We start from the raw sequence: 15,763 nt of genomic DNA, 5'->3' as shown, positions 1-15,763 counted from the left end.
TAATAGTATTTCAGAAAATCTACTTGAAGTTTACTATTGTTTTCAAAAGTTGTTAAATGTATTATGATATTATTAGTATTATGTTAAAATGTATTTAGTCTTTTTCATTTTTAATTTTTTAGGCTCTTAACTCCTTGAAGGTCTGAAACCTATCAAAATGGCAGCCGAGGTATGAAATATTTTAGTCTGGAAATGAGAGAAAATTCTTTCAAGTGTTTTTTTGAACAAACAGCTAGGTGTACATTCAGTGATGGATGAAAATGGCTGATGTCTTTAAACATAGTATACATTTTTCAATCACAGCAACATTGTAAAATAGTAATCCTTTTGTTATGGAATTAAAAACTATGATTCTTGCATAATATGACATATGGAAGTTAAAGATTGATGATCTCACCATCACCTCACTAAGCAATTTTGGTTAAATGTAATTTATCGGAATGCTGACATGAGGCAACAAACATGACAAGCAAGAAAAATACCCATTATAAAAAAAATTATGGCACAAATTGGATAAAACTGATCAATTATTGGATTAAAAAAAAAAAAATTGGATAAAACTGATCAATTATCACCATTCATAAAAAAAATGTACTGTGAACATTGTTTTAGCCATAGGCTGACACTTTAGATAACTGTTTGCCAAACTTTTAGCCTATTGCTCCTACTCTTAGCCAAGCATGCACATGTTCTGAATCGGAGAAGGGGAGAAATGTGCTGTCTGATATCTCCAGGCGAAAGTTTATCTCCCTGAAATCCAACAGCCCAAACCTTATCTTCCTCAACATCTACTGGGAGGCCTCCAGGGACAACCCCTTAAATTCTGTATTCCCATTCTGAAACACTGTGCAAACAACCATTTAAATAGTTACCGCTGTTAAAGGGGTTATGCAGAATAACCTATTTTAGATAAGTAAGCCAGGAAAGGTAAGAAAAAATAAAAATAAAAAAATCTATACTCACCTGTCCCCAGTGTCTCCTACTGCGGTCCAGTCCTGCAGCTCCAGGTTAATGATATCAGATCAATCGGCATCTGACACTTGGCGAAAGGTCCTCATGCAGGGTTGTCACATCAGGCAGTAGGACTACAAATAACCTTACAGAGTAGGGCGGGTTCACACCCGCTCCCGGTCTCTGCTTTGCAAGTTTCCGTCTTATGCCTAAGAAACTGGACAGGAGATGGAAACAGCAGTCAGTTTTCAAACCCATTCAGTTGAATGGGTTTGCAAAGTGTCCGCCCGTGAGCATCTTCTACCTTTCCGCGGCGAGACCGTTATTTTTTTCCAGACACAAAGTCGGACATGCAGGACTTTGTGTCTGGTTAAAAAAAACTGTTTCGCCACGGAGAGGCACAAGACGCTCACGGGTGGACACTGACTGCCGGGGTTTCCGTCTCCTGTCCAGTTTCTTGGGCAGAAGACGCAAACCCACAAAACGGAGACTGGGCGCAGGTGTGAACCCGCCTTAAGTAAAATTACTGAAACTGATAAGTTTTATTAAAAATTTAAACTCTGCTTTATCCGTATAAACCACCTGAAAGAAAAAGTTAGGAGTGTGGACACCTGCATTTGCCTTATGCCTAGGATTAAACCATTAACCTTTATGCATGAAAGTATGAAATTTATCCCCATCACTGTTTTCTACTTTTGCACAAGTTTAACATTAGTGATCAAAGGTTTGATAAAATTGTTAAGACAGATCATGAAAATATAAAGTCTTTGATATATTTGTGCAATAACCGTAGTTTGCATAGGTGTGAATTTGAAGCTGTCACCTCTGCCTGGGCTAAGTACTAAGTTTGATATTAGAGCATATTATCTTGTTTTCTCTTATTTTTATAGGGGTTTATATATAGGGAGGTAAAGGTTATAGTGTCTAATGGAGTCAGCAAGCATGTATAGTCCTCCAAAATCTGGTATTTTATCAGCGGATTACATTGACTGCCTGGACTGGGACTAACAAAAAATATAGCCATGGCAGTGTGCAAAATTCACTCCAACCCACACATACAACCTTTCTTAATCCCTAGGTGAATTACACATTTCCTAGTTCAAGTTAGCCCCATCATTTTTGGTCCTCAGCATGACGTTCCCCTCATTTTTAGCTGCCAGCATGGCTCCTTCTCTCATTAGTAGTCCTCAGCATTGTAGTCCTTTAAATATTGGTTCTCAGCATGGTTACCCTCCTGGACGCCAGCATGCCTACCTCTCATTCATGGCTTCTAGAATGCCTCATTCACATACCCCAACATGAGTACCCTTTACATTTCTCCCCACACTGCTAACCTTGACCATACTTGCTGACATTTCATTATCCAAAATCTGAACTTTAAAGGGATTCTACCATTAAACTACTTTTTTTTCTAATGAACATGTCGGAATAGCCTTAAGAAAGGCTATTCATCTCCTACCTTTAGACATGGCGCCGTTCCGTAGAAATACCGGTTTTAACCGGTATGCAAATGAGCTCTCCGCAGCAATGAGGGCGGGCCCCAGCGCTGAAAGGCCGATGAGCGCATCCCCATTGCTGCCCAAGAGCTCTTTCCTGCGCCGCCTCCTTCTTCTTCAGCAACTCCGCCTCTTCTGGCTTCTCTTGCTCTTGTAGTTCTATAGAGGAGCATAGAGAGGCCACCCCAAAATGGCCGCCGGCCGGCTCCTGTATTGAACTGCAAGAGTGGCTACCCAAAAATGGCTGCCGGCCGGCCGCTCTTGCAGTTCAATACAAGAGCCGGCCGGCGGCCATTTTGGAGTTTACTAGAATATTACAAGAGAGTCTAAGGAAAGTTGGAAACATGGGCAGAGACTTGGCAAGTGAAGTTTAATGCAGACAAATGTAAGGTTACGCATTTTGTCTGAAGCAATAAAACGCTATACTATAAGGCCCCAAGAACAGAGGCACAATTTAGTAAAATAAAAGTAAGAGCCCATATACACAGCCATAGTATTTGCGGCTGTGTGTTCGAGTTGCATTTAAGAGCCACAAATGCTGGAGTAGGTCCTATACCTGTTTGCATTTGCGGCTCACTCAGTAGAACAGATGGCTCAGTGAAGGCTACGTATGACACCCGGATACCAATTTGGAGTCATCCGTGCCGTTTTCACTGACCCGCAGACTGTAGTCACAGGATCGTGTACATGAAGACTAAGACCTCTGAGGCTATGGAGCTCTCTGCCACAGGAAGTGGTGATGGTGGATTCTTTGTGCAAGTTCAAAGAGGGCCTGGATGCCTTTCTTGAACTTAAAGATATTACAGGTTTTAGAAGACAAGTTGATTCAGAGTTTTATACTGATTGCCGGAGTTGTTGTCAGAATGGAATTTGTTTCTCCTGACGTGGTGCAATTGGCATCAGTGGGCTGCTTACAGAGAAGTAGCTTACATAGAGTATCAGAGGAGAAAAATTTGTCACTGAAAATCAGTCTTTTATTTTATTTTATTTTAATTTAACTTTTAATCTTCCATTAAAAAATGAATACACAGGTTCAATAGTTGCATGTGGCAGATTTACATGTGGCTGCTTAACCTGTGTATTCATTTTTTAATGAAAGATTAAAAGTTAAATTTTATCAGAGTTTACCAGGACTTGGTGCTGAACATTTTCTATTTGAGAAATTTTGTACGATCAGGTCTACAAGTCCAGGACCAACTGTTTACGTGCACAAGCCCTGATATTTGTATGGAGTCCTAATCTGCAGCGACATATACGGTGTGCTGTTCTCCTATATTTGTTATATCTTAAAGATAGGTCATCAATATGTAATTCAAGGAAAGACTCTTTATGGATCATGCAATAAAGTTCACAGCAATGGTGGTTTTTAGTCAGATTTATTAATGAAAGGATTGGAGAATTTCAGGTGCTTGATGGCATATCTCGATTCCAACAGATGTTCTGTGCCCTGCTTGCCACTTTTAGGGACAATAAGCAGGGAATAGCAAGAAGCAAAGCAGGGCAGGGATGTTTTCTACAACACGTGCTAGAAAGCTGGCATGAGTTCTACCATATAATATAGAGATTTCAGTTCTGCACATAGGACCTTAAAGTTATTAAGAGGAGGAGCCATTTAATAATTGTGGCATATCTAGCGACAACAGGGAAATTGGTGAAGACTGACATAAGAAACCCCTGTCTTAGGCGGAATTTATTAATGTAGTTCTGCGCTTGGTACCCTGCCCTGTAACTTTACGTGGTCTACTACTTCATGTCTGTTTCCTAAACCTTTGACTTTCCTATATTACCACGTACAATTGGAATATCTAGGAGAGAAGAAACTTCACAGACAGACTTGTTATAGTGGTGGCATCTTATAATCCCAGTTAGTTCTTTAGAATGAGCCATTCTTTCACAAATTTTAGTGAAAGCAGTCTGCCTGGCTAGGTACAGGATTGTAGGTCCAGGATATGTCATTTGTTCTCTGGACACCGAGACTATTACCTCTTATCAGTTCTGGATAACACCACATGATGCCCAGTTAGTCCTATGACCTGTCTTACACAATAAGTAATGGTTACTTGATCTTTCATGTCCGACTTTGTTATTCTTTGTCTGCTTTTAATTGAGATGAAAAAGAAAGATGTCCCTAAAATTTTGCAATAGCACATGATGTTTTGGCTGTGGTTGAGGTTGTACAAATTTTAGCAATAGATTCTGTCTTTGATAGCTGACATTGCAAAAGTATAACAGTACCTTAGATTGTGCCTTTCATAAGCCTAATATTTCATCTTATTTTACCCAGTGCCTATCAACATTATAATACTACATTACAATTACAGTTATTATTAATAAACACTTTTTTATCATTATTATTTTTAACCCTTTAAGGACATAACTTTATTATTTGTCAACATAGCTATTTTTGGCATGATGCGTTGTACTTTTGTTTCGCACCATTTTGGGATACATACAGTATATATATTTTTTTATTAGCTTTTATTGACGTTTTTGCAGGGTCCATGTAAAAAAAAGCCTCCATTTCTTTCATTATTTTTTTGTATTTTGTTTCTACGGCTTTCACTTTGCATTAAAAATACTATGCCAACTTTGTCGATTGGGCCATTGCTTTTATTATATTTTAACATGTTTACTAATAAAATGACATTTTTTGAAAATAGAGGTTTAGTGGGAAATGAATGGGATTTTGTTTAGTTTCATACACTCATTGTGAGGAAAAAAAGTTGTAGAAAAACTTCGTTGCAAAAAAGCATGCGTTTTCATAACAGTGGCATGTTCATTCTAGCTGTGGAACAGCAAGTCTTATCCCTATGTATTTAATAGGAGAAGATTAAAACTCAGCAAAAACTACATGAAAAATGCTGTGAAAAAAACATCAACAATAAACCCAGCAGGAGACTGTATGACTAATTCGCTATCATATGGTAGGATTTCTTTTTGACAATACTGACTATACAGTCATCAGAAGAAAAGAAATCTTACAGAATATCTCCTAAGGACCATTTTTGTGGTTTCCTTTAGTTTTCATAAAGCCTTGGCTACGTGGAATTCGGGATAGAGAAAAGGATTGTACCCCCTTCTGTTTTTCCCTTTTCATACTGTGTGTTAATGAAGTTTGACATCTCAGAATACTTTAATCGTGTCTGCTCATTACATCTGAATGCGTCCAGTAGGTGGAAAAAGTATGTGGGGGAGGGGATGTGCACCCCACTGGTAGTTAATGCAGTATAAAGTTTCTTTTGAAACTTTTTTTTTTTATTATATGCTTCTTTTCATCAGTATCCACTGTATGGAATAGTGAAGAATTTGGGTATTAAAAGGAGCATATGCCAAACTCCCAATGTTGCACTTTGTTGATCAACCATAGCCTGTTGTTCACTTATTTATTTTCTTTTGCTTTTCAGGGTGATAAACTATGGGGAGGGAGATTTGTTGGCAGCATAGACCCCATTATGGAAATGTTCAATTCTTCAGTTTCGTACGACCAAAGGATGTGGTCAGCTGACATCAGAGGAAGCCAAGCATATGTGAAAGCCTTGGAAAAAGCAGGGCTCGTGAGCAAATCTGAAGTGGAGCAGATTGTCACTGGTCTTGATCAGGTACTGAATTGCTATGATTTAGCCCTCACCAGAACGTATGCTGGTCATTAGTAATAGCTGATGAAAGTTTGCATAAACTGCTATGTTATGTTATGTTATATAGTAGTGTGAAATCGGTTTTCCAGGAATATTAATTGATGACCTATACATAGAGTCTATTCAAGCACCAATGGTGTCCAACACTGGGGATCCCCATTGATCAGCTGTTCGAAGAGAATGCAGCATTTTGGGTGAGCGCTGCTTCCTCTTCACTGAGAACCAAGCACAGCCCTGTAAATTGGTATAGTGGCTCTGCTTAGTATTGTAGCTCAACCCCACTTACTTGAATAAGACTAGCTGTAAACAGGCCATGTGACTGATCAACGTGACGTTACATGGCCAGTGAAACAAAAGCACCGCTCAGGGAGCTCCACTACCACTTCAAACAGTTGACTCTGCTGATCTGCAATTGAGGACCTACCCCAAGGATAGTACTGAACGCACAGCTATAAATCCACAGCTACATTGTTGTAACTTGAAGTCATTGAACACCATTAAGTGCTTCTAGTGGATCCAGGAGTGTGTCTTGGAGCAGTTTATAACTAAGACTATGATCCAGTTGAGAGCTTAGCATGTGTTTAAAATATCTGATAGTATCATTATTAAAGTGGTTTTTTTTTTTTTACAATATAGGTCATCACTATCATATTGTTGGGGGTCCAACTTCTGGCACTCCTATCCATTAGCTCACTGAAGGAGCCTTGGAAATGATAGCAGAGTGCAGTATCCCGGAATTGAACTTCAGATCTGCTGCCATGAAAGTGAATGTGCTGCAGTACCATTCTGGGCAACTGCACAGAGTACAAAGCTTATTTATTTCTGTTATAAGGCACAAATATATTTTTGCAGCACTTTACAGACATTGCCAGTCACTGCCTCATAAAGGGCTTCACAATCTAAAGTCTTTGGAGTATGGATGGAAACCCATACAATCACGGGGAAAACATTCAGTTTGTTCTTGGTCAGATAGCCAGCACTGCGGCCCCTTCAATCAACAGATCAGTGGGGATGTGGAAAGTCAGATATGGATAGGTTTTCAGTGTAACACTACCTGAAAACCTCTTTGATCGCTTTAATATAATTTAATTACTGAAGCTAACTATTTCATATAGATATAAAAATAAAACACGTTATAATTTAAAATTGTAAATCACACGGAAACATGAAAAAATGTCAGATTCTCTATATAAAATTCCAATTAAAGATATTGAGAGTTGGAAATTCCAAAGTACAAAGAGAACAAATGGGTAAAAGAACAAAGATAGTAGAAATAGCTTATAGAATAAATTGCATCCTATCTCCTGGTGCCTAAATGTACCAGTTGTGCTATCATAGAGATGTGTTAGACTTATGGAATGCTATCTTTCTTTCTAGAACATACACAAATGTTGTGAATTGCAGAAATAACTTTTACCTGTTTCACTCAAGGCTGGGTATTTAGCTGTATAGTAACTGAGTTGTGTCAACATGGAAGACCAATAAACAGCAGCGAAGCTTTGATACAAAAGATAAGGAATTGTGTTCTACATTGGCACAGATCATCCATCATTATTAAAGCAATTGTTTGTTTTCTCCCAGATCCATGCAGAATGGGCTCAAGGCACTTTCGTCCTTACTAAAGCAGATGAGGATATACACACTGCCAATGAGCGCCGGCTCAAGGTAAAACTTGTTCGCTACAAATATATTTTAGCATACACATAGAATATGTCAGGGTCTGGAGTTGCAAGGTGGGGTGGCATAGACACACAAGTCCAGTTTCTTTTAGTCCAAAACAAAAGTAGAGATTATTTTCACTCAAAAAGGTAGTAGAGAAACAAAAGGAAACAATACAAAAATAAATACCTGCCCGGCTAGGCTCTAACTAAACATAGAATAGGTTACCTCTAGAGATGAGCGAACACTAAAATGTTCGAGGTTCGAAATTCGATTCGAACAGCCGCTCACTGTTCGAGTGTTCGAATGGGTTTCGAACCCCATTATAGTCTATGGGGAACATAAACTCGTTAAGGGGGAAACCCAAATTCGTGTCTGGAGGGTCACCAAGTCCACTATGACACCCCAGGAAATGATACCAACACCCTGGAATGACACTGGGACAGCAGGGGAAGCATGTCTGGGGGCATAAAAGTCACTTTATTTCATGGAAATCCCTGTCAGTTTGCGATTTTCGCAAGCTAACTTTTCCCCATAGAAATGCATTGGCCAGTGCTGATTGGCCAGAGTACGGAACTCGACCAATCAGCGCTGGCTCTGCTGGAGGAGGCGGAGTCTAAGATAGCTCCACACCAGTCTCCATTCAGGTCCGACCTTAGACTCCGCCTCCTCCGGCAGAGCCAGCGCTGATTGGCCGAAGGCTGGCCAATGCATTCCTATGCGAATGCAGACTTAGCAGTGCTGAGTCAGTTTTGCTCAACTACACATCTGATGCACACTCGGCACTGCTACATCAGATGTAGCAATCTGATGTAGCAGAGCCGAGGGTGCACTAGAACCCCTGTGCAAACTCAGTTCACGCTAATAGAATGCATTGGCCAGCGCTGATTGGCCAATGCATTCTATTAGCCCGATGAAGTAGAGCTGAATGTGTGTGCTAAGCACACACATTCAGCACTGCTTCATCAAGCCAATACAATGCATTAGCCAGTGCTGATTGGCCAGAGTACGGAATTCGGCCAATCAGCGCTGGCTCTGCTGGAGGAGGCGGAGTCTAAGATCGCTCCACACCAGTCTCCATTCAGGTCCGACCTTAGACTCCGCCTCCTCCGGCAGAGCCAGCGCTGATTGGCCGAATTCCGTACTCTGGCCAATCAGCACTGGCTAATGCATTGTATTGGCGTGATGAAGCAGTGCTGAATGTGTGTGCTTAGCACACACATTCAGCTCTACTTCATCGGGCTAATAGAATGCATTGGCCAGCGCTGATTGGCCGAATTCCGTACTCTGGCCAATCAGCACTGGCTAATGCATTGTATTGGCTTGATGAAGCAGTGCTGAATGTGTGTGCTTAGCACACACATTCAGCTCTACTTCATCGGGCTAATAGAATGCATTGGCCAATCAGCGCTGGCCAATGCATTCTATTAGCGTGAACTGAGTTTGCACAGGGGTTCTAGTGCACCCTCGGCTCTGCTACATCAGATTGCTACATCTGATGTAGCAGTGCCGAGTGTGCATCAGATGTGTAGTTGAGCAAAACTGACTCAGCACTGCTAAGTCTCTGCATTCGCATAGGAATGCATTGGCCAGCCTTCGGCCAATCAGCGCTGGCTCTGCCGGAGGAGGCGGAGTCTAAGGTCGGACCTGAATGGAGACTGGTGTGGAGCGATCTTAGACTCCGCCTCCTCCAGCAGAGCCAGCGCTGATTGGTCGAGTTCCATACTCTGGCCAATCAGCGCTGGCCAATGCATTCTATTAGCCCGATGAAGTAGAGCTGAATGTGTGTGCTTAGCACACACATTCAGCTCTACTTCATCAGGCTAATAGAATACATTGGCCAATCAGCGCTGGCCAATGCATTCTATTAGCTTGATGAAGCAGAGTGTGCACAAGGGTTCAAGCGCACCCTCGGCTCTGATGTAGCAGAGCTGAGGGTGCACAAGGGTTCAAGTGCACCCTCGGCTCTCCTACATCAGAGCCGAGGGTGCGCTTGAACCCTTGTGCAGCCTCGGCTCTGCTACATCAGAGCCGAGGGTGCGCTTGAACCCTTGTGCACACTCTGCTTCATCAAGCTAATAGAATGCATTGGCCAGCACTGATTGGCCAGAGTACGGAATTCGGCCAATCAGCACTGGCCAATGCATCCCTATGGGAAAAAGTTTATCTCACAAAAATCACAATTACACACCCGATAGAGCCCCAAAAAGTTATTTTTAATAACATTCCCCCCTAAATAAAGGTTATCCCTAGCTATCCCTGCCTGTACAGCTATCCCTGTCTCATAGTCACAAAGTTCACATTCTCATATGACCCGGATTTGAAATCCACTATTCGTCTAAAATGGAGGTCACCTGATTTCGGCAGCCAATGACTTTTTCCAATTTTTTTCAATGCCCCCAGTGTCGTAGTTCCTGTCCCACCTCCCCTGCGCTGTTATTGGTGCAAAAAAGGCGCCAGGGAAGGTGGGAGGGGAATCGAATTTTGGCGCACTTTACCACGTGGTGTTCGATTCGATTCGAACATGGCGAACACCCTGATATCCGATCGAACATGTGTTCGATAGAACACTGTTCGCTCATCTCTAGTTACCTCACCTAGAATAACAGAAATCCAAAAGCCAGTAGAATCATTCAGGACACAGCTCCAAAAATATGACCTCTCTGTTTGCTCTCCAACCAAGCTCTGCCAAAGTGTTGCTGCTGGAGCTGACTTCTTAAGGCTCCTTGACGAGGAGACTCTCTGCAGCTGCTGGAGCATCCCCAAAGTGTGGACTGGAGGGGGTGGAATGACAGGTCCCACTACCAACCTACCTGCCATTCCTAAAAATCCAGCCCAATACTGAGCATTTACCAAAATGCTCAGCAGACGAAAGTCTGCTGAGAACAAACATTTCTGGAGTTTTCTCATCTCATCCACCTGAGTAGTCTGGGTGAGATGTACACCCCCCTCCATTATCTGACCAGCCATCGGCTTACAAATAATACTTGTTTTCTTGATTTTTCACTGTTGCTAATTCTCAAATACATTTAGGCACATTCACTAAGCTAAATGCACCAGAATTCTGATTTAATTTGCTCTCAATAGAGGTCTACATATTGTGCACCACATTTATTATCGTTTTTTGCCTTGTCGGAAAAGAAAGCTGTGGCTTATAAGGAAGGGGACATGGCTTGCTAAAAGTGGTGGTGCCCCAACCATATTCAATTGTTATCACTACATTACAGAGCACATTACAATGATAAACTTTTTACCTTTGTTACATTTGTAGATTTGGAGAAAAGCAACTTTAAAGTGGTGTGTAAATATAACAGTTGGTGCTTGGACCTTCAATTCTCAGAACACTGCATCTCCTGCACAAGTAGGATGGGTTATGCCATAGCAGTGGCAGGATCATCATCTCTCCCTGTCCCATTGCACTGGGTGACCCAGGTAGGAGATGTCAGGGTCTGAGGGGCAAGAGTAGTGGCCCATGGAGCTGAAGGCCCGCCCCCAGTGCACCAACCATCTCATTTGCATATCAAATTAAAGGGTTTTTTTCCTCCAAATCTACCAAACTGAAATAAAAAACAAAGGTATGTTCTTTATAACTGTAATGTGCTCTATAACACAGTGGTGACAGGTGAATAAGCCTGGGGAAATAGTAGACTCCCTTTAACGTGCGACAATGTATGCTAAAAGCGGGTCAGAATTCTGGTGCTTGGCTAGCCATCTTATAGGTGGTATAGAATTAGACTAGACAGTCTAAAATTGCACCAGATTTATGATCCAGCATCAGACTTTGTGATAATTCTGCCACATTTTAAAATTATTCACTGTTTAAATATCAGCATTAGTAAATCTGCCCTGTTCTGTACTTGACTATAATATGTGCATATCTTTGTTTGCCTAGGAACTTATAGGAGAACCTGCAGGAAAGCTTCACACTGGACGAAGCAGAAATGATCAGGTATCAATGGTTTTGTGGAAAGGTATTTCTTGTACCTATCCTGTTTCTCCAAAAATAAGCCCTACCTCGAAAATAAGCCCTAGTTTGATTTTGTAAGGTTTTTGGAGTGGGCTTGAAATATACCGCTAAGCCCTACTCAAAAATAAGCCCTTGTTACAGTTAGTACCTTCAGCACAAATTATGTCACTTGTCGTCACTGACCTCACAGAGACAGACAATAGGCATACTGTAGTTCCCAACCATCCAGGATATGTGCCCTGCTCCCTCCTACCACGACAGGGCAAAATCCGCTCACTTGTTCCCTCTCCAGAGTCCTGCCTCCTGAGTATATCTTCCGAGTTACTAACCCTAACCATTTTATAGGATTCGTCAAAAGCGAATCAGAAAAGATTCTGATTTGCTCCGGTGCCTTAAAAATAAGACCTATCCAAAATAAGACCTATCCTGAAAATAAGCCCTAGCCATTTTTTTGTAGAAAGAAAATGATATAAGACACTGTCTTATTTTCGGAGAAACACTGGTAGTATTTTATACATTCTGACACATTTGTTTAAATTATCACAGATTGTTTTAGCAGTAGATTAATAAACAGTTTAATAAATCTGCCCCTATGTTACAGAATATTTTGATTTCTTTTTCTAATTGTAGGTGGTGACTGACATGAGGTTATGGCTGCGAGATTCCTGCTCTGTTCTATACCTGCATTTAACTCGTCTTATCCGGACTATGGTTGACAGGGCAGCTATGTAAGTGAATATTGAGAAGGTTCTACCGACACTTGAATTTGGGGGTAGCCAAAATGCTGGCAATCTAATGTACACGGGCTACAACAAACAAGGGAAATGTGGACAGCCTTGTTGGATATTTTCCTAATCTCCTCTTTTGTTCTTGTTGGTGATGAGGAGCTCTAGAGCTTTATGGTAGCCATTTCTCATTCTTCTCCTATAGATATAGGGTACACATGAACAAGCATGTTACTGGGGCTTTCTGGGCTGAATGTGAACAATGTTCTGATTTATTGTGCAGTTAACTAAACTTAGTAATATATCAGTATGTATTACCCTTATTCTTTAGAATATTTAGTGTTTAGAATTGTCCCTCAATAGCAGTTCCATGAAACAAAAATGTATTGTCTAGTCTGTCAGAAAGGTAGATTATATAAGCAAGTGAATGTAACCTTCTAACCAGTTACTGTATTCGTGAATCATTCACTCCCTTTTAGTATTCAACTTTTTGATTGAAAATTCTTTATTAACAATCAGTTGTCAAATACAATCTTGCGATGTACTAGGACACAGTGCAGACTGAGAATCTCCACACAATAGATAACAATCAACATACATAACAAAACAGCATGAAATATAATACAAATTATCCTCCACTGTATGTGACACCGCCTGCTGCTACACTAACATCCCTAACCCCTTTCCACCACAGGCAATTTTCGATTTTCATTATTGACTCCCTGCCTTCCTATCCCAGAACTTTTTAATTTTTCAGTTCACAGTGCCGTATGGGGGCTTAATATTTGCAGAACAAATTATACTTTGTAATGGTACTATTTATTATTCTGTGCAGTGTACTGGGAATGCAGAAAAAATTCAGAATGAGGTGGAATGGGTGAAAAACTGCGTTTACGTGAATTTCTTGTAGGTTTTTGTAGAGTTGTACATGCAGCTTTGCAGTGCTTTTGATTTTTTTTTTCCCGCTATATCGTTCACCATACAGAAATATATAGTTAGGTTAGTAGACCATTTGTTTTTGGACACAGAGATAACTAATGTGTATGTGTTGTACTTTTTATTGTACTTTTAAATGCGTTTTAGGAAAAGGGGAGTGATTTTTTTTATTTTTATTTATTTTTTACTTTTTTTTTGTACTGTAATTATTACACTCCCTAGTATTCTTGAACACCAGGGGGGTCTGAAGACTAATGCAAAGTATTTCAATTAGATGGCCTTTCAATTACAGACTGTATGGAGCAGCTTTCAATAGAAATGAATAGGAGACTAGCCCAGCTGACATAGTAATGGATCGCCAACTCCAGATCTCACTCCTAGGGTTGGCAATCCACAGGAAAATGGCGCCTCGGTCAAAGCCTTGGGGGAATCAGTTTAATGCCCTCAATGTTCATAGACTTTGCTGCCAGTTCTCTGTTGTAAAACACAACAGAGTATAATACAGCAAAACGCTGGCAGCTATGGCTGCTGCTCACCTACTGAGCAGCTGCCCTATTACGGCAGATGTTGAGAGTGAGTTATGCATTTAAGAATAAGCAACACATTCAGTCAACAAAGTATTACAGACCAGTCTGAAGGAGGAGGTAGGGAGAGGAGATCACAGGTCCATTGATTTATTGAAAAACAAAATATTAATCCTGTTCTTCTTCTACACCTGGACTGTCCATGATGGCATAGTGATTGTGTTATATGACTAGCAAAAAGATTCTCCAAATGACATAGCGTCTCGTGTGGATAGAAAGTCAGAAAGGTTACAATGTCTCCTTAGGCAGACTGGTTTTGCAGGCCACCTTTTGGTGTGTAAAGTGCTAAAGCCCATATATGCATGCTCTACTAGGAATTTTATTTAAAAGTTTTATTTATGCTTTTCAACAGTCTTAAAATAAGAACAACTACAGTAGCGCAGTAGATATAGGAAGACAACAGGGTACTCAACTCAAAGTATATGCGCAAAGGTCCAAAAATTAAAGAACAGGTAGAAATATAAAGAACCTAGAAACAGTCACTGCAGTATCAAGAAATAACAACAATAACATCCAGTCACACACTATTCATACCATCCCACCCCCTTCCTGCCCCCCACCCATAAGTACTTGAACACCAAGTTCAAGTTGAACAATCAAGTAGTGGTCTCAGACATCTCCAGCCATCTTGACCATATTTTATCAACGCTATAGAGATATTTCCTACTAAGGTCTAATTATTGATTAAGTGGAACATAAGTGGAAGCCAATTCTCAAGTGATGTTATGTATGTGTTCCAATATAGAACATATATGATTGATGTTTGGAATAAGACTAGAGGTGCTATCAGTATACAGTATCATTCGCTATGATTGATTTCTTATATGGATTCACGAAAAATTACAGCTCTTGTTGCTAACCACATTCGTATAGCATGAGCTATAAAAGAGAATCTGAATTTGCTTTGCCTATGCTTTATGTATTATTATGTGTCCTGATATGATAACTGTCAGGCAGCTAGCTGTAGTGCAGTAACCCAGTTATGTGGTAACATCTAATGCTCAGCACAATACCTGCCATCACATGGAAAAGTTGGGAAATGAGGGTCCACTAGCTGTAATCATAAGGTTAGTGACCTTGTTCTTGCAACATGATTCATGGCCCATTGACTCTTTATACATGCAGTGTAGAGGATTTGTCCTTGTACTCTATTCCCTATTGATGTCACATGTATTGGGCAACACAACTTTATTTTATTCTGTCATTGACTTTAATAGATATTGAGAACATTTCAACTAGTAGAATAAGATGGGGCGCACCCCTCATATTGTTAGAGCTCACTAGCTGGCAACGCTATACTTCAAAGATTAATAAGAGAAACATTTTATAGTTGTTGTTTTAGATACCCCTACATCTTCTCATCCTCTATTACTATGTGGTCCGAAAAAACGTGTATGAAGATGTCTGAATATATATATATATATATATATATATATATATATATATATATATATTTTTTTTTTTAATTAAATGTCTTTTTAAAAGAAAATAAAAAATCTTTTCAGTGTTTTATTCTTATAGGGCATTTTTAACACAGTTCTAACATTTTTCTTTTCTCTTTGGTACAGAGAGGTTGATATATTATTTCCAGGCTATACTCACATGCAGAGAGCACAGCCTATTCGATGGAGTCACTGGATACTAAGGTAACTATTTGCTGTTCTACAGTCCAGCTAATGATGACTATTGCAAATAAGTTAGCTATGTAAATATAGGCTGTCCATATACAAGCAGATGCTGCATTAGGTTTTGATCAGTTATGTCTAATACTAAATCATTAAAGAGGTTGTCCAGGCAAAAACAATATTTT

The 15,763-nt window shown here is 40.2% G+C and overlaps 1 protein-coding gene across 2 annotated transcripts in view; it reads left to right on the top strand.

The window, feature by feature from the left end:
• The window catches only part of ASL (argininosuccinate lyase), a 54,288-nt gene that overhangs the window by 16,258 nt on the left and 22,267 nt on the right, over window positions 1–15,763 (top strand). For both annotated transcript variants that reach the window (XM_075264901.1, XM_075264900.1), the window contains exons 2-7: window positions 123–169; window positions 5,852–6,046; window positions 7,664–7,747; window positions 11,634–11,690; window positions 12,339–12,436; window positions 15,522–15,599. In XM_075264901.1, the coding sequence (XP_075121002.1) occupies window positions 158–169; window positions 5,852–6,046; window positions 7,664–7,747; window positions 11,634–11,690; window positions 12,339–12,436; window positions 15,522–15,599 (524 nt within the window). In that variant the 5' untranslated portion in view covers window positions 123–157. The remainder of the gene's footprint in view (window positions 1–122; window positions 170–5,851; window positions 6,047–7,663; window positions 7,748–11,633; window positions 11,691–12,338; window positions 12,437–15,521; window positions 15,600–15,763) is intronic.

This window comes from Leptodactylus fuscus, chromosome 2, assembly GCF_031893055.1.
Source record: "Leptodactylus fuscus isolate aLepFus1 chromosome 2, aLepFus1.hap2, whole genome shotgun sequence".
Lineage (NCBI taxonomy): Eukaryota > Metazoa > Chordata > Amphibia > Anura > Leptodactylidae > Leptodactylus > Leptodactylus fuscus.
Note: the sequence above shows the minus strand (reverse complement) of the source record. Positions and strands in the feature narration are given on the sequence as shown.